This window comes from Octopus bimaculoides, chromosome 24 (genome assembly GCF_046866305.1).
Source record: "Octopus bimaculoides isolate indiv1 chromosome 24, ASM4686630v1, whole genome shotgun sequence".
NCBI lineage: Eukaryota > Metazoa > Mollusca > Cephalopoda > Octopoda > Octopodidae > Octopus > Octopus bimaculoides.
In genome coordinates, this window is record NC_142951.1 from 29,976,500 (window position 1) to 29,997,056 (window position 20,557).

Below are 20,557 nucleotides of genomic sequence, written 5' to 3' on the forward strand. Positions count from 1 at the left end.
TAGTATTTATTCTGTCTCTTTTTTTGCTGAAATGCTTAAAGTACAAGGATATAAATACACCAACACCGGTTGTCAAGCATTGATGGTGGGAATGAACACAAAGACATGTACATATAGATGTATATATGCCTGGCTTCTTTCAGTTTCTGTTTCCCAAATCCGCTCACAAGGCTTTGGTCAGCCCAGGGCAATTTTACCTGCATAAATTTGGACAACAGCATTGAAGCCATCAGCAAAGATCTGTTGTCACGTCTCTTGAATAGATTTTTATGACAATACTTTTCCCATAACAACAACAAGTCCTTCCCTCTTCTCTTCCTACACCTCAACTCTAAACCGCACCTCTTCGTCTTGCATATTTTGGGTCTCACATTTTGCTTTATCGCTCACTGGTCCTCTTAACATACTTTTATTCTTTTACTCATTTGACAGTGGCCATGCTAGAGCACTGCCTTAGAGGTTTTAGTTGAAGAAATTAACCCCAGGACTTTTTATTTGTAAGCCTAGAACTAATTCCATCAGTCTGAAGATACACACACATAAACATGTATATATATATATATATATATATATACACATAAACATGTATATATATATATACACACATATATTGTATATATGACAGGCTTCTTTCAGTTTCCATCTACCAAATCCACTCACAAGGCTTTGGCTGTCCCAAGGCTATAGTAAACACTTTCTCAAGGTGCCATGCAGTGGGAATGAACTTGGAGCCATGCAGTTGGGATTTAAAAACTGTTTTTGTTTTTTAATGTTTTATTACTAGATTTTCTCTTCAGGTGAACTCAACATTGTGGTGTGGCTGACGTAGAAACTCTGTACAACAATGTAATCCTCATGAAGATTATCTCAGCTTGATAATTAGCTACATCAAGTAGAGTTGATTGCATAACAATTACGTCATCAACTTCAGCTAGTTAAGAAACATATGTAGTATACATTTTACCTGTTCTGCTCCCTCAATTTGGATATGTTGTGTGATAAAATTTTTATTTTTGGTCAGTAAGTGTTATTTCCTATTTGCCTCTGTCTAGAAATCAAAGGAAATCACTATTATTCCCTTCAAACTTTGTTTTTTTGATCTGGGCATCAATGTTTTTGAAACTCACCTATTTCCCCATTACATTTCAGACAAATCCAGTGCCGAGTTGAAGCTGAAATATCGTTATAGGAAATATTCTGCTCAGTTGCACAGATTTACTTGTTGTCCTTGATCAGTAAGTATTACTTCCTATTTGCTTCTAGAAGTTGGGAAGTAAGCTTCTTACCACACAGCCACGCCTGCCTGCACCTTATATATATCATCATCATCATCGTCGTTTAACGTCCGCTTTCCATGCTAGCATGGGTTGGACGATTTGACTAAGGACTGGTGAAACCAGATGGCTACACCAGGCTCCAATCTGATTTGGCAGAGTTTCTACAGCTGGATGCCCTTCCTAACGCCAACCACTCTGAGAGTGCAGTAGGTGCTTTACATGCCACCGGCACGAAGGCCAGTCAGGCGGTACTGGCAACGGCCATGCTCAAAATGGTGTATTTTACGCGGCACTGGCAACGATCTCGCTCGAATGTCTTTACACGTGCCAGGAAGGCGATGCTAGGTACAGGTGTCATTGATGGTTTCGCTTGCCCCAATAGGTCTTATATATATCTCATTCAGAATCGAAAACTTTTCTTCCATTGAACCTTCTGGTGCAACCAGTTGATGTGCATGGGGCTGCATTGTGGGTTTTTCTTCTTTTTCTTCCCCACAAATGATTTCAGCACAGTTTTATACATTCTATTATGCCTGATTTTCCCTGCACTTATTTTTTTAAAGAAGAAAAACTTATTTAAAAGTTTTTTTTTGTCAATCTGTTGGACACACACACACACACACACACACACACACACACACACGTACGTCACTATATCTTTTGAAAACAGTTGTTCACAAATTTCTTTTTTGACAACAGGTCAAGGTTAACAACTTTGTAATATTTTTTAGCAACTTTTATTTTTTTCTTTCTACTTTTCTTTCAAATGCATTTTTTTTTTCTTCAAAAAAACTGTTTTATTATTATGTTAAATTTCAAATACAAAAAAAAAGATAGAAAAAAAAAAGACATGTACAATATGGAAAATCTCTGATTTTTCAGTCATGTTCTTCGAATGGAGTTTGTTAGATAGCAAAAAGTGGTAATAATGTTATTTATTTTTCGTTTTAAATACCAGAGTTATCTATATATTATAATAAATATATATTAATGTATATATATATAAAAGGACAGAGACATACAAGCAATTGACAGATAAATAGACATGAAGAGAAACAGGTAGATAAACATGAAAACAGAGAGAGAGAGAGAGAGATTGAGAGACAGACGAACATATATATAGAGAGAGATAAACAGACATGTACAAGTTGTCAGTCTGTGAGAGAGATGTGGGTACACAGTTGAACTAATACACACAAAGTATATGGACTGATGCACATGAAAGTGATGGACACGTGCCAACAGAGAGAGAGACAGACAGACAGACAGATAAACATTTAGTTAGTTAAATAGACATGCAGAGAGAGAGATAAAATCAGTTAGCGGGGACTATACATGGAGTGAAAGGGAGGGGGGGAATGGGGGCTAGGCAAGTCAGATGCACGCATAATTAGACAGATAGATAGATGGGATAGAAATAGAGAGGAAGGCCCAGGGAGTATAATGAAGACCAGGGAATGAGAGGAGCGGGGTACAATGGGTGTAGTGGAGAAAAACTGGAGAGGAGGAGGAGGAGAAAGAAGCGAGTACATAAATAGATTTAAATTATGCGGCAGATAGGAGGGGAAGATAAGAAAGAAAGATCGTATCCCATCAAAGGTGATACATTGGCTAAGATGTTTCTACACACTGTGAAACAAGATGCATTTCAAACCTAAGATTATTGTTACTATTTATTATTATTGTTAGTAGTAGTATCGTCGTCATCATCATCATCATCATCGTTATCAGCATTGTGGCAGTAACCACCTCAGTGCCACAGAAAATTCCTCGTGGCAAAATAATTGATTCTATTTTGCAACCCCTCTTATGCAACATAATATTTGCCGACAAACCATCACTAGTTCCCCTAGACTCTGACTAATTCACCCCCAAGTGAGATCGGTAAATCAATTTTGTCCTCCTATGTCGCGAGTTCAAAATGCTGTCAGCAGCCGGTCAAGTGGAGGGGTGGAGAGGGCAAAGGGTTTTTTTTTTGTGTGTGACAAAAGTAAAGCAAATTTATCAAACCATGGAAAAAAATTGGTTTGTTACAAAAAAAGGAAGATGAAAAAAGTTTAATATTTCAAACCACATCCTTCATCAGAAAGAGAGAAAGTTAACAGGACCAGAAAACTTTACAATATCTCATTCTCTGGTGACAAATATTGCCTGAAATAATGCTTTCCACTTCTTCCTCCCAAAACAATCAATTATTTTCCATTGTTTCTGATTCCATTAATTGCCATTACAGACCATCACTAGTTACAATGAATGTTACTGTTTACTTTTTCTTAATTGCAGTAAATAAGATGTACCAGGCATAATGTGTGTGTGTTTTGAGACGAGTGGCAAATCTGATCAACAGTACAACACACACACACACACACACACACACACAATACTGTCTCTCCAGCTTTCACACCACCACTACCACACAGATGAACCAACCAAAGCAGGAACCTCTATACCAGGTATGGACAACCATTTACAAGAAGTAGGGCCCATGTGACATTGCTCCTTATCAGGCAGGTTACCCTACTTTCAAAAAAAAAAAAAAAAAAAATTGAAGGTGATTTTTTCATTAAGGGATAAAACTATAGAGGCATTGTGGTGCCATCAGTCAAGCCTGTCCCAAGACAACTCAGAGTGACGAAACAATCCTGCATCTGCTTGCAGTGTCTGAGCGTTGCTGCGTCTATGCTAAACACCCACAGATGTGTGTAGGACGGATCTGGTTACCAACCGACTCCAGTGTGAAGGTTCCACCCTTCACCTGGGAGGCGCAGCCAGGTTTCCTCTGTCTGGTGGCTGAGACTGAGAGGACCCTTTCAGTGAAGCCTTCCTGGACTTTTTCTCAAGTTTCATTTCCACCTTCCAAAACTAAGGTGAGGGTTGAGAAGGGGGTGCTTCCCTACCACTACCACCTAGTAAGTATGTTAGGTGGATGAATTTAGTGAGAATGATTTGAGAGTGAGCCTAGTTTAAGCAGGTGCCTGTTGACTGGAGAGAACTAGAGTAGGGCAGCTACTCTTGGAAGTCAGGGCGGCCCGTGGTCTGTGAATTTCTCTGGTTACCATCACCATCACAATATTCGTTTTCCATGCTAGCATGGGTTGGCTGGACACTCTGAGGGGAACTAGTAGGTCAGACTGCACAAAGCCTTGCAGTGGTCCACTTTGGTATTATTTCTACAGCTGGGGGTATTTTGCTGTTACACATGTCTATCTAAACCCCCGCTGTTCTTTGTATGGTTCGAAATGATTTTGGCCCTTGAGACAAATAAATCATCATTATTACTATTACAGTTGTAGTGCATCAACTCATTGCAAAAACAGAGCCAATTCTCTCCTTTCGATACTGAGTAAGTAGTCTCCCTTACATCGTTTCTACCTTTAGCGTTCAGAAATACTGTCAAATGTAAAGCTTATTTATTCAAATTGTTTCGAATTAAACATGCATTATCTTGCAGCTTCGAGATTTCAATGATGTGAATAGGCTGTATCTGAACATAAAACAGGCAGAATATCTGGGTGGGATCTGACCAGTTGAACCCTTTAGCATTCAGATTACTTTGTCAAATGTAATGCTTATTTATTCTCATTGTTTTGAATTAATCTTGTAGCTTTGAGATTTCAAAGATGTGATTGTTTATTTTTAGAATGAATTATTTGGGCCGGATGTGATTGGTTTAAATGATAAAGGGTTAACTCTCTGCAACACAGTAGTGATGGTGGGTAGTGAGCTCAGTCACGGCTTCAGGATGTGATCATCCTCCTTGGTACAAGTCCCCCCCCCCCCGGTTCAGCTAGTTCCAGCTGAGCATACATTAATACAGGGAGCCCTATGTCCAGGGACATGGGTCCCCACCATCATCACCACCAAGCCTTGGTTGACAATCACATCGAGATGTTTCGATTAAAAAGAAAAACATTGTTGATGGTGAACCTCATACCCTGCAGGTGATGCAGTGACGCCCTTGGTTAAGTTATTTTTGATTCAGCCCCTGTTGTTACATTAGGTCCCCACTTCAGAACCTGTGTGGTAATGCAGAATTGTGAGCTTGGGGAAGGATTTGGGTGGTCACTAAAGAAAGATAGTAGTAATAATAGTTACATGGTGTTAAGCGTTTCGAGAAGACCGTGTCATTGCTGTTGCCCTATTAAATGATAACCATGCGCACACTATATCTCTGTTAACTAGCAACCCTTCAGTCGTACTCCACTATGGCCCATACAGTACTTCACACTGATACACTATACCCTTTGACCATCCACATTAACTTCTCTCTCACTCTTATATATATATGTGTGTATATATAAAAGAGTTTGTATGATTGCATATAAAACAATATATAAATCAATGAAATCTCAACAGTCTGATTTTCACGTTTTATTATTTGAAATTTTTACATTATTGAAACAAACTAGTACTCTCATGTGTTACACAACCGTGGCAGTCTCGTTCCACAATTGACAAATGTGTTGAAAGAACTAGTTTATTTCAATATTGTGAAATTGTAAAAATTGCAAATAATAATAAGTGAAAATCAGACTAAGTTGGAATTTCATTGATTAATATATATAAATTTAAGATCTTCTGTAGAGTACAAATTTATCATTCTTATAAAGAATGTCGTTGACAGTGACTTTGAAGCTTTTGCCAGCTACGGCCTGTCCAACGATGGCCTAGCTGGCTGAAACTTAGAAGTCACTATCAACAAAATTCTTGTATAAGAATAATAAATATTAAGATATATGTGTGTGTGTACGACTCCATTTCTATCATATGTCAACCACCTCCCTTTTTCTGTATATCCACTGCATGTCTGTCTTCCCCATCTCTCTCTCAATATATATATATATATATATATCTTTCTCTGTCTATTTCTACTGTATGTCTACCTTCTTCTTTCTGTATATCTATTGCATATCTGTATCTCTCTCTCTGTGTCTCTGTCTGTCTCTCTACCTCTATAAATCAAGAAGTAAAAAGATAAAAGAAATAACACTCTAGTACAGTTATTATTCCTTATGATAAGCCCACATATTGGGATTTTATTTTCCTTTTGATTCTCACACAAAATACTGAGCTGAGACAGGCATCGGAGGGAGGTAGCAAAGAAAGAGGGAATCCCATTCACCCTAGCACCACCCAAAGCCTCCATAACAAAATTAAAACTGACTGCTTTTGTCCAAAATTAATACATAAATCTAATTAACACTAGCACAACTCCCTGATGATGATAATAAAACTGTCTAGTTAATAAAAGCGACACACACACACACGTACCCTGGGTAGGTAGCCACAGCAATACAGAGAGGAGGGAGGGATATTGTTAGGGTGGGCGTGGGAGTGACAATTCAGTTAAATCTATCATGATTCTACTATAAGCACAAGGCCTGAAATTTTAGAGTAAAAAAAAAATCAAGTGTAAAATAGTGCAATATATACATGCGTAAATGCAGTATTTTATGGTGAGAAACTAAGCTAAACACTTGTTGCATTCACTAAAATGCATCAACACCAGTACATTGCACCTGAAGTATTGAATAAAGGCAAAATAAGCGGAAGACAAGGTGCTGCTTTGCTTATCTATCATAAGAAGCAATAATGAAACTTTGGTAGCACAAGAAATGGTAGAGTCCACAAGACCAGGTTATGGTACAGTCTACAAGTGTGGACAATGGTAGAGCCCACATTCAGTAGGTAGGAAGAACAGTCGTACTTGTACTGTCCTTCATACCTGGGTACATTCTACATCAATCACTAACGCCATACCCATCTTAGTTGTCACACATACACACACACACACTGGTTACCACATATGTACCATGCTACATTCACCCTGGATAGCCGGAGAGGAGGGAGGGATATGAAGGGTGGTGGGAAGGACAATTCTGTCAAATCTGTATTATGATTCTATTCTAAGCACATGACCTAAAAGTTTTGAGGGGATGGGGCTAGTTGATTACATCAACCCCCAGTGGTGTGTGTGTGTGCTTGACTGGTACTTATTTTATCGATCCCCCAAAAAGATGAAAGGAAAAGTCGACCTAGGCAGAATTTGAACTCAGGACGTAAAGACAGATGGCACAAGGCCAGCAATTTTGGTGAGAGGGAGTGGCAGGGAGGGGGAATCAATTAATTATATTGACCCTAGTGGGCAACTGGTATTTATTTTATTGACCCCCATCCCTAACCACTGGACCATTGTGCCTCCACAGCTGTATTATAATACAGAAAGACAGGGTGACTGCAGAGAGAGAAAGAGAAGGGAGGAGATTCAATGTTCGAGGAGGAGTATTGACTTCAATGACAGTGGGAGGTGCAGGCAGAGAGAGAGAGAGAGAGTTGTGAAATTAGAGGTTTTGTAAAATATGAAGAGGAGGAGGAGGAGTTGTAAAGTAAAAGGTGAAACCATTTTACTGTACTTTGTTGTAGTTACTACATGAAGGGGGTGTGGAAAGCACCCCCTCCCCATCCCCACCAAAAGGCAAAGAATAAGAAAAAATAAAAAACAACAAACGAAGGCTGAAGACTCCCCTCTTCCCCCCCACCATTCTGCCCCACCCGACCCATCCAACCCCACTAGAGAGAAAGAGTGAGAGTGAGTGAGTGGAGGTGGGAGTTGAGTGGGGAGGTGGTGGCGTCTAACCATGTCACACTTTAACACAGCATCCGAGTCTGTGACGCCAGGAGGTCACAGTGGCACAGCGCTATACAAAAGAGAAGGCAGGAGAGGTCCCAGAAGACTTTAGGGAGAGCGAGAGAATGAATGAAAGGGGGGGAGGTGCAGCGGTGGCATTGTGGCCGGTCATTGATACGGTTCATTGGCTGTCGTGGAAAAGAGCAAAAGGACAGAGGGGAGGGAGGCAATGACGATGGCACGAGGTGGGGGGAGGGGAAAACGGGTCGGGTGGGGTAGGGGTGGGTCTTGGGAGGATGATGTGTCACTGGAACAATGTGACCAACTGCTTTGCAGCTTTCGCGATTTCGTAGGCGGACTTGATCACCTGCTGGGTCTTCGCCTGCCGGTTGGCCGATGGACCATGATCCTGGCCTGCTGAGCAGATCTGGCAGTACTCGGCTAGTTGGGTGGCACTACTTGTTAACAGAGTCAATGCATACTGAATGTTCTCAGCTTTCTGCAGCCTCTGAAAAAAAAAAAAAAAAGAGACAAAATAACAAATATGATTAAATTTGATAAAAAAAAAATATCAGAAATAATACATTTCTAAATCTCCGAGAGAGATTTATGCAGTAGTGATACGTTGAAGTAGTTGTATGCTGTCAACTGAATGTGACAGTCCCATGAAGGGAATAATACTACTGTTGTTCAGACCTAGGAAATCAGTGAATGTATTTCACTAGAATTATTATATGTTTATAAAAGCTTGACGGGCATCTTCGACTAGCAGGTCATGCTACTCCAGACTAATGATGAGCAAAGACTCAGAATATGTCTCTGGATAAGGTGGCTAGCTGGCAGAAACGTCAGCATGCCGGTGAAATGCTTATTGGTATTTCATCTGCCGTTACGTTCCGAGTTCAAATTCTGCCAAGGTCGACTTTGTCTTTCATCCTTTCGGGGTCGATAAATTAAGTACCAATTACACACTGGGGTCGATGTAACTGACTTAATCCCATTGTTTGTCCTTGTTTAGCCCCTTGTGGGCAATAAAGAAATAAGAAACATGTCTCTGGATGCAGGCTTAGCTGGGTGGAGATGCTTGTAAACATAAGGACACAGGAAATGTGTCAAGGCCGACAGGAAGCGGTGCAGCTTCCTAGGTCTAAACAACAGTAGTATTATTCCCTTCATGGGACTGTCACATTAAGTTGACAGCATATAAAAAAAATATCAGTTTCAAGTTTGGGAATTTCAGCGAAGGAAGAAAGTCGATTAAATCGACCCCAGTGCCCAACAGTAATGGTCCTTATTTTATTGACTCCGAAAAGAATAGAAAGCAAAGTCAACCTCAGCAGAATTTGAACTCAGAATGCCCCTAAACGCTTTGCCTGTGTGCTAATGATTCTGCCAGCTCGCTGCCTTAAATAATAATAATAATAATAATCCTTTCTACTGGAAGCACAAGGCCTCAAATTTGGTGGGAGGGAAACTAGTCGATTACAGCGACCGCAGTATTCAACTGGTACTTAATTCATAGACCCCGAGAGGATGAAAAGCAAAAATCAACCAGGGCAGAATTTGAACTCAGAACATAGCAGCAGATGAAATACTGTTAAGCATTTCACCCAGTGTGCTAACGATTCTGCCAGCTCACTGCCTTAATAATAATAATAACAGTAATGGTTTCAAATTTTGCCACAAGAGCAACCATCATCTCTATTTCATTTAACAGGCCTATTTCCAATCTATCATTCTAATCATACGTTTGCTCTAGATTTAGAAGGAGTAGTGGTGTGAGGCAGTACTTACCTTAGGGAAGAGGGAGGCCATGTCTATAACAGCCGAGTATATCTTATCAGAACATGGAGCAAAACTGAAATAGAAGAAAATAGTAGTTTGTAACAAAAAAAAGAAAGAAAGAAAAATCCAAAAATCAACAACAGCAATGATTAACAACCGAAAGCGAAAACTAAACGAACCTTTCGAATTTTCCCTCTTGTGCTGATTGCAGAAGTTCTTGGATCTTGCGGGTGATTCGTTCGGTTTTCTTGACAACCTCATCTTGGGTTGGTAGACCCTGAACGTCAGCGCCGACCTCTTCATACACAACAGAGGGAGACCTCGTCAGTGGAACAGCTTCACTAATGCTCTGAAGGGAGCTTTTGTGGCTGTCGCTGTGAAATGGAACAAAGCAAGACTCAACATCAAACAGAATAATAATAATAATAATAATCCTTTCTACTATAGTCACAAGGCCTGAAATTTTGGGGGGAGGGGGACTAGTCGATTGCAGCAACCTCAGTGTTTCACTGGTACTTAGTTTATCAACCCCGAAAGGATAAAAGGCAAAGTTGCCCTTGGCAGAATTTGAACTCAGAACGTAAAGACAGACGAAATACTGTTAAGCATTTCGCCCGGCGTGCTAATGTTTCTGCCAGCTCACTGCATTAATAATAATAATAATAATAATCCTTTCTACTATGAGCACAAAGCCTGGATTTTTGTGGGGAGGGGGATAATCGATCACATTGACCCCAGTACTTGACTGGTAGTTAATTTATCAACCCCGAAAGGATGAAAGGCAAAGTTGACCTTGGTGGAACTTGAAATAATAATAATATTAATATCAATAATAATAATGATGATTTCAAATTTTGGTACAAGGCCATCAAGTCCAGAGGATGGGGTAAGTCAGTTATATTAACCCCAGTCCTCCACTGGTGCTTATTTTATTGACCTTGAAAGGGTGAAAAGCAAATAATAATAACAAGAGCACTCAGTACAAACCTCTGCCAAAGCAACACCAATGTCCTGTCAATAATTAGCCAGAGATGATTTTTGAAATGAGAATATCTGAAATAAACTCAACTGCTCTCACAAACAAGAATACTAAAAATGAACCCGACCACTCTCAAAAAATAATCCAGAATCCTCGTCTGGTACAAGATTGATCCCAAAATCTAACCAGTTTGTGCCAGTCACGAGGCCAAACATCCCAGAAGGTTTCATCTGAATCCATCCAGCGACTGAAAACAATATCCCTGCCTTCGCTTAGGTGGAGGTAATAAATACCCTGATGTAGTACCAAGCATATATTTGTACCCAAGTGTCACTTTGATGGCATGCACTGCTCTCTCACTCAATAATAATAATAATGCTTCTTATAACAGAAACAGTTGTAAGCTAATGAAAGTGACTACATGACTTGTTCTCTTTTCATTCATTAATGTGTGTGTGTAATTGTGTATACACACGGAGAGACAGTTTGAGATACAATTATGGAAATATAAAAATAGACAGTGGTACTTGAATATCTTGATCTATTTTTATCAACTGTAACCGTAATCTCGCAATATTATATCATACGTGTGAAAATGATTGACTGTTGGTAATGATGTAAACCAGAACTACCAGTTGAGATAGCGAGGCCTGAGGAGGGTGAGTAAGCCAACAACACCATTCTGGGGTCTCACTCTCACTTTGGTGAGGATGGGGGGGGGGGGGGGCATAACAAGTAAAAATATACCTGCATACCAGGGTGAATGCATTTCTCACAAGAATCAACAGCCATCCATCAAACGTACAAATGACAAGGTGGGAGGATTAAAGCTTTGGTGGTGGTCATGGTGGGGTGTCCAGTATTGTTGACTCGCTTGGCAACTCCTACATCTGGTTGTCTCTTTTAACTCTTTGGCATTTGGTCCTACCCAGCCCAAATATTCTGCCAGTTTTCTGTTCACACCAGCCAGTAATCTCCCTTGTAGATCACACGCCAAAGTAGCACGCATGTATGTATAAACATACATATGCATTACATACATGTATTCACACAACCCATGCAAGTATAGAAAAGTAGACATTAAAATAATGATGGCTGATGAGGATGTGACTCAGCCAGAGGCACTTGGTAACGACCAGTCACCTTCAACTCGTGTAATAGCATAAAGGAAAGAAAGAATGATTGCTACATTCAGTCCAATTTCTGTTTAAAAAAAAAGGAATCACTTACCATTGAGAGTTCTTTCGACTGTTGCTCGCACAACTCGCGTTGTCATAGTCACATTCCTCCCCTGCACAAGCAGTTTCACTGCGGGCAGGACTTGGAGTACCACTGAAGTTTTTACCACCAAGCTACAGGAAAAAATGGAATAGTGAGTGTGGGAGACAGAGAATGAGGTGAAGCAAGACAGAGAGAGAAAAGATTAAGATTGTTTTAGCAACGACCAATGGCAAAAGTAATTTCTTCAATTGAAAATTAATACAAATAGCACAAACTTCAAACAGTGGTGAGAATAGTTGATCAGTTGTTGAACTCTGAAATTCCTGTTGATAACCGAGTCAAAAACTCAGTTCTGTAATGATTCTGCTACAGAACAGAAGTGGATAAACCGAGGAAGCAATTAGAGACATTCTCCCCCCTTACATTAAAGAATTCTTCTCTTCCTGCAGAATGAATGTAAACAATGTTAGTACACTTCATATGATATCGCACGTTTCAAAACTGGCTGATTAATGCAGTCTTGTAGGGGTACTGCATTGGACTGGAAGTTAAATTTTAACCAATCAAATATTCCCTACATTAAGTATGTTGAAACTAACTCACCTATCTACCTACCAGTGTGTCTGTATATTTCTAGTTAGACTTCATCAGATTTCCTTTTGCTGACAACACCAAAATTATTCATTCTTAAAAAAATTCTAGTTTCCTACACCAACCACTGCTTTATATATATATGTATAATTCTTGTACATTTGTTAGTAACTTTGTCATCACAACTTCAAGTATAGTGATGGCTGTACTTTGCTGATGAGGTCATAAGACCAAAACATACACAACGTTGTCTTCTCCTGGTTCTTGATTTATTTATGCAATTATCCATTTATTTATTCATTTATATGCATTACAGGATCAAGTGTGTGTGTGTGTGTGTTCGCTTAATATGAAATCACATTGTGATTATTCTGTTTACCCCCAATTCAGTGATGCCACATTCCTTCAAGAAATTATTTCAACTGTTACGAATCACGTTTATCCCAAACATTTGAATCTTTAAATCACAAAAAATCTTGTGTCCCCACCTTGTGAACACAAGGACACAGGGAATGTGTCAAGGCCGACAGGAAGTGGTGCAGCTTCCTAGGTCTAAACAACAGTAGTAATATTCCCTTCATGGGACTGTCACTTAAAGTTGACAGCATACAACTACTTCATCGTATCACTACTGCATAAATCTCTGTGAGAGATTTAGAAATGTATTATTTCTAAACAAAAAAATCTTTTTGAAAGATTTTAACTGTATTTACTAATCTAAAATATTCAGTTTCTGAAAACCTACTGAATTAGTGAAAGCAGAACTTCTTTGCCAAACACTAGATCTGTAAAATATATATATATATATCACAAAGAAATCAACAGCAACAAAATTCCAAACAACTCAAGAATTACAAAAAGCTGTTGCAAAACCATAACGAAAAAAACTTATTATTATTAAAACAAGAGAAAACATCAAAAACTAAAATGGCTGGCACAATTCCAAGACATTGAATAGCAGCAAAAATTGTTTCCAATGTTTGAAAAAGAATTAATAGTTTGGGTTAGGAAAAACACAATGTTGTTATTATTATTATGATGCAACAATCGAAGACAAGGTTGGTTAGACACTAGAATTTGGGTACGGTGGGGAGGAAGATGGTGCACTAAAAGTAACCGACAACAAAAAAGAAACAAACATACAAACCAACTAACCAAAAGGAGTAGAATAAAGGTTCACTGGATTTCATTCCTTGGATTAAGGGGTTACTTCAGATTTGCCCTGGACCAACACTTACATTATCGTTTACCATATAAAGGCAGACTCCCACTCCTTTCGGTCATGAATTACATCGACCCCAGTGCTTAACTGGTACTTATTTTATTGACCCCCTGAAAGCATGCAAGGCAAAGTTGTCTTCAACAGAATTTGAGCTCGTAATGTAAAGACCAATGAAATGTCATTAAGCATTTCGCCCAGCGTGCTAACGATTCTTATTTCTTTATTGCCCACAAGGGGGGAAACATAGAGGGGACAAACAAGGACAGACAAAGGGATTAAGCCGATTACATTGACCCCAGTGCATAACTAGTACTTAATTTATTGACCCAGAAAGGATGAAAGGCAAAGTGGACCTCGGCAGAATTTGAACTCAGAACGTAACGGCAGACAAAATACCACTAAACATTTCACCCGACATGCAAATGATTCTGCCAGCTCATCACCTTAACTGAAGGAAATAGTGATTTCAAATTTTGGCACAAGGCCAGCAATTTCAGGGCAGGGGTAAGTCGATTACATTGACCCCAGTGCTCGACTGGGGCTTATTTTATCCACCCTGAAAGGATAAAAGGCAAAGCTGACTTCAGCAGAATTTGAACTCAGAACATAAAGACCAACGACCACTAAGCATTTTTGTCTGGCATGCTAATGATTTAGCCAGCTTGCCACTTTGGTACTATTAATAATAATCCTTTCTACTATAGGCACAAGGCCTGAAATCTAGGAGAGGTGGGGAGTGGGGGGGGCTAGTCGATTACATCAATCCCAGTATTCAACTGGTACTTATTTTATCGACCCTGAAAGGATGAAAGGCAGGGTTAACCTCAGCGGAATTTGAACTCAGCACGTAATAATAATAAGCATTTTGCTCAACATGCTAATGATTCTGCCATCTTGACTCCGCATTTATAGAATCAACTTTTTATAATATTGGCTTCAAATTTTGGCACAAGGCCAGCGATTTGGGGGGGGGGGAGGGTTTAAGTTGATTACATTGTCCCCAGTGCTCAACTGGTACTTATTTTATCGACCCTGAAAGGATAAAAGATAAAATCGACCTCAGCGGGATTTGAACTCAGAACATAAGGATGAAATGCCACTAAACATTTTTGCCTGGCTTGCTAACAATCCTGTCAGCTCACCACTTTAGTACAACTACTACTACTAATATTATCAGTAAGTTAGTAACAACATTAGCAACATACTAAAATACAGATAGACAAGCAATCTGTGAAAGGGTGGGGGGAACAGCAATCAGTTAGGGGTACGATGCTGTGGTTGATGCAAAACTACACACACACACAAAAACAAATGCACAATACTCATACATACACACGTACTATTTATAAACAACCATCTCCATGGTTACTTACATGGAGACAATAGAATGTTGGATAAGATAAGATAAGATCAGAGACGTGTAACCCTACAGCATTCAGATTACTGTGTTAAATATAATGCTTATTTAACAATGGCCTGGATTAATCATGCATTATCTCATAGCTTCTGAGATTTCAATGATGGGATTGTTTATTTTTAGAATGACATTGTTGGGTAGGTGTGAGAAGCTGGATCTGGTTGGTTTGACTGTAAAAAAAGTAAAATATCTGGGTCTGATATGGTTGGCTGAAATGGAAGGGGTAGACCCAGGAAGACGCGAGACGAAGGGGTGAGAAAGAATCTTTGGATGATAGGCCTCACTAAGGAAGTAACAAGAGACCGGGAGATGTGGCAATTTGCTGTATTTGATAAGACAGGTCAAGCTAAGTATAATGGCTGTCTACCACACATAAAGGTTTGTCCTTTCAGGTGCCGGTGCCACCTAAAAAGCCTCTGTGCCACTGCTGCATTAACACACCCATGACAGTGGCACATAAAAAAGCACCCAGCACATTCTGCTAAGTGGTTGGCATTAGGATGGGCATCCAAACCCAACCACAGAAGCCATGCCACAACAGACAGCTGGAGTCTGGACAGCTCCCTGCTAGCCAGCTCTTTGTCAAACCGTCCAAGCCATACCAGCATGGAGAGTGGACATTAAACGACAGTGATGATGATGATTAAAAGGGGACCCCCTTTGGTCATGACTGGTCATGGGATTGCACCTAGAAAGTTCCCCTCTGAGGCACAAGCCCAGGCAAGGTTGTTTGAGGAAGACCAGAAGTCACCTATGCATACCAGCCTCTCCTCTCCACGCCACCAATGTTACCCAAGGGAAAGGCCAAGGGGCCGATACAGCTTGGCACCAGTGATGTCGCAACTCATTTCTACAGCTGAGTGAACTGGAGCAATGTGAAATAAAGTGTCTTGCTCAAGAGCACAACAATACAAGAACACACATAACTGTTGCCATAAGAAGGTTAACAAGTGACAAAAAAAAAAAAACACATGCAATCAATACATCAATGGATGAAGGTTCAGATAAATAATTAAGTTTGTTAATTAGGTTGGTAGAGGTGGGGAACATCCTTCATCATATCATATCATATATATCTCACTCGCTCCACCTTCCATTCTTCCTTGTTCACTTTAAGGCTAAAACAGTGGTGCCAAAAAAAAAAAAAGATAAAAAACGTGATTAAATCAGATATGTAAAAAAACAAAAAAAAAAACAGGTGTTGACAGACTAGCAGCAAGCAGAACTATAAACATCATCATCATCATAATAATAATAATCGTCTTCATGTTCATCATCAAATGATATTTATGCAATGGCAAACTACAACAAGTGCTGTGGGATTGACACAGAGGAACAAAATAGTGGTGGTAGTAGTAGTAGTAGTAGCAGTGGCGGTCAAGGTAATAGCAACAACAGCAACAACTTAAATAATAATAATAATAACAATAATAACAATAATCCTTTCTAGTATAGGCACAAGGCCTGAAATTTTAGGGAGGGGGTGCTAGTTGATTACATCAACCGCAGTGCATAACTGGTACTCATTTCAATGACCCCCTCTCCACTCCCCAAAAGGATGAAAGGCAAAGTCAAACCCAGAGGGAATTTGAACTCCTAACATAAAGGCGGGGGTGAAATGCTGTTATGCATTTAAGCCCAGCGTGCCAACGATTCTGGAAGCTTGCTGCCTTAAATAGGCGGTGCTCCAGCATGGCCGCAGTCAAATGGCTGAAACAAGTAAAAGAGTAATCCTTTCTATTATAAGCACAAGGCCTGACATTTTTTTGGGCGGGAGACTAGTCAATTACATCGACCCCAGTATTTCACTAGTTACTTAATTTATTGACCCTGAAACGACAAAAGGCAAAGTCGACCTCGGCGGAATTTGAACTCAGAACGTCAGGATGGATGAAACACCGTTAAGCATTTTGCCTGGCGTACTGACGATTCTGTCGGCTCACCATCTTAGTAATAAGAATCGTTTCTACCATTGGCACAAGGCCTGAAATTTTGTGGGACGGGGTCAGTCAGTTATATCAACCCCCAGAGCTCAACTGGTGCTAATTTCTTCGACCCCGAAAGGATGAAGGGCAAAGTTGAACTCAGCATGCAAAGAGGGACGAAATGCCACTAACCATTCTGCCAGCTTACCGCCTTGATGATAATAATAATAATAATAATAATAATTCTTTCTTAATAAAGGCACAAGGCCTGAAATTTTGTGGGGAGGGGGGACTAGTCGATTACATCAACCCCAGTGTTTTTCACTGGTACTTAATTTATCAACCCTGAAAGGATGAAAGGCAAAGTCAACCTCGGCAGAATCTGAATTCAGAATGTAAAGATGGATGGATATGCCGCTAAGTATTCTGTCCGGCATGCTAATGATTCTGCCAACTCACAACCTTAATAATAAATAATAAATAATGATAATGATAATAATAAAGATAATGATGATATTGATAATAATGATGATGATAATCCTTTCTACTCTAGGCACAAGGCTTGAAATTTTCCATTTCCATCAACCCCTAACGTTCAACTGGTACTTATTTCATCGACCCTGAAAGGATTAGACGGCAAAGTCTACCACGGTGGAATAATAATACTAATTATGATCAATACAAGGTTTATTAAAAAAAAAAAAATGATTTCTAAGATACAAAGCCACAATAAATAAATAGTACTAATAATAAAGATAGCAATAATATTAATAAACACAATAATAATAATAATAATAATAATAATAATAATGATGATGATAAAACAAAAGAGAGAGAGAGAGAAAAGAAAAGAAAACCACCCATGAATTCTGCCAAGGCATGCAGCAATAAAAGAATGGTGTCAGGCAGATAGAGTGACAAGAGGTACCTGTTCCTCTCCTGTGTGAATATTTGATACTGACTGGGCAGTGGGCAGATCATCTTTACCTTTGGTCTATAATAAGCAAGAAACAATCAGAGAAAACTGTGTACATAGGATGTTGTTGAGGGTAGTGATGGTGATGATGATTGGAGTTCATGATGATGAAGGGAGAGATAGTGATGATGATGGTGGTGGTATAGTTTGAGGGAGGGGCAGGTCAGTTACATTGTCCCCAGTAATATAGTATAGTAGAAGACACCCCTGCAATAGGTGAAAATCCGTCAAGTATAAACAGTACTGTATAATTTTTAAATTATTTTTATAATTTGCATATATTTATTTTATTATAGATGCAAAACAACACCACGGAGGAATCGACAGAAGCTTAAATAATAAACTACGGTATGGCAAGGGATTACTGTGTGTGTGTATATATATATATATATATATCAGGGGTGTATGAAAAGTTTTAAGCCTAACCTAGAAATGGGGCTTGCAGGTAGCTGAAACAATTTTTTCTGGTAAGTACAGTCTTTTTGGAGTATTCTTGCTCATTTTCATGATTCTGATATTTTAATTTTTGTTGTTGCGGGTTTTTGAATAAACAAGTGTCGAGGTTACAAGGAAAATGGAGAAAACTGAGTATCGTGCTGTCATAAGGTACCTTCATTTGAAAGGCATGACTCCATCAGAAATTCATGAAGATATGGTGAGAACCTTAACAGACAATGCTCCTTCATATGCAACAGTCAAACGCTGGGTAAATGAATTCCAGCGTGGCAGGGAGAGTGTGGAAGATGATCCCACACCAAGGAGACCTCCAACTGCAACCACCGAGGACAACATTGACCTTGCTCTTGGTATGATAATGCAAGATTGTCGAATATCATGTCGTCAGATAGCCGAGTGACTGGGCATCTCAACTGAAAGAGCAGACAACATTGTGACAAAAGAACTTGGGTTCTCAAAGGTTTCTGCAAGGTGGGTCCCTTGCCTTTTGACTCCTGAACAGAAATGCACCAGGTGCACTTTGTCCACGAGCAATCTGGAACTGTTTGAAGCCGATGAAGAGAATTTTCTTGCTCGTTTCATTACTATGGACGAAAGTTGGGTCCATCACTACCAGCCTGAAACCAAAGAACAATCAAAGCAGTGGAAGCACACATCTTCTCCTACCCCAAAGAAGGCTGGGGTCATTCTTTCAGCTGGCAAGGTCATGGCGTCAGTTTTTTTGGATTCTCAAGGTGTCTTGCTGATCAATTACCTTGAAAAGGGTCACACCGTGACAGGGCTGTATTATTCTCAGCTACTGAAATGCCTCCGAGAACCAATCAAAGAAAAAAGGTCGGAAATGCTCACCAGATGAGTCCTTTTTCATCACGACAATGCTCCAGCCCACACCTCAGTGGTTGCCATGGCAACAATTCGTGATTGTGGATACGAACGTGTTCCCCATCCACCTTATTCACCAAACTTAGCCTCCTCTGACTTTTATCTATTCCCAAAAATGAAAAAAGCCCTGGCTGGTCACCATTTTGCCAGTGACAATGACGTCATAGATGCTGTAGGAAGTTTCTTGGAGTCTCAAACAAAAGAGTTCCTCTACACCGGAATAATGGCGTTTCAATACCACTGGAGAAAGTGTTCAGCCATCGAGGGGGACTATGTTGAAATATAATTCATCAGAAGTCTTGTACCAGGTTTTGGTTTTTTGAAGCTCAAGACTTTTCATACACACACACACACACACAATATACATACATATATATATAAAACAAATAATAAATGAGTATATGCATATATACGTACAAGTATGTGCATACCTGCATCTACCTGTATATATAGGTGCATATCTGGGTACAGGACATTGCAAACAAAACGTAGACAAAAAAATAATGATAACCAGAGTACAGAAAACACACAGGCCACATAGAGAACATTTTCCTTCATCAGCTGCCCCCATTCTAACACAGGCGTTTCGAATATATACACACACACACACACATACATATATGTATATATACATACTTATACATACATACACGTAAGGTTAGAATAAAACCCACAAGTCTTGTTAATTACAGCTAATCTGGGTTTTGTGGCCAAAACATTTATTTCGCCATTTTTCAAGCTGAGGAGACAGCAGCCTGGCAGTTGATTTAAAGCAGATAAAGTTTAAGCTACAGAACGTTCATAAGAAAGATGAACAAATGAGAAACACAGGGGAGATAACCAACGGTATTTATGGAGGGAGGGAAGGAGAGGAAAAAAAAAGTAGGTTGGGAAAAGGTGGGAAACATGATAAAAGGTGATGAAGAGGAAGAAGTTGTGGAAGATGATAATGACTGTAAGGTGTATACATACTGCTATCAGTACTGTGAAAATATATACACACACACACACACACAAAAAAAAAAAATTAAAAAATACATTGTCATTCTTTTCTGTCCCTCTGATACAATATAGCCTCACACCCTTCACACCCCGACAGTAACAAACACATATAACACCCATATACTACCAATGACACATCTTTACACACACACACACCATCATCACCAAATGCACATGCTATCACACACACCTTCAT

The 20,557-nt window shown here is 39.5% G+C and overlaps 1 protein-coding gene across 7 annotated transcripts in view; it reads right to left on the reverse strand.

Moving 5' to 3' along the window:
* Positions 1 to 4,838: 4,838 nt before the first annotated feature.
* The window catches only part of LOC106868693 (ARF GTPase-activating protein GIT2), a 77,007-nt gene continuing 61,288 nt past the window's right edge, over positions 4,839 to 20,557 (reverse strand). For 3 of the 7 annotated variants that reach the window (XM_089341198.1, XM_089341199.1, XM_089341197.1), the window contains 5 exons: positions 17,974 to 18,039; positions 11,900 to 12,021; positions 9,870 to 10,064; positions 9,700 to 9,763; positions 6,228 to 8,413 (listed from right to left, as the gene is read on the reverse strand). In XM_089341198.1, the coding sequence (XP_089197324.1) occupies positions 8,210 to 8,413; positions 9,700 to 9,763; positions 9,870 to 10,064; positions 11,900 to 12,021; positions 17,974 to 18,039 (651 nt within the window). In that variant the 3' untranslated portion in view covers positions 6,228 to 8,209. Of the gene's footprint in view, positions 8,414 to 9,699; positions 9,764 to 9,869; positions 10,065 to 11,899; positions 12,022 to 17,973; positions 18,040 to 20,557 lie in introns of all 7 variants that reach the window. The other 4 variants (XM_089341203.1, XM_089341202.1, XM_089341200.1 and 1 more) reach the window with 2 other exon arrangements.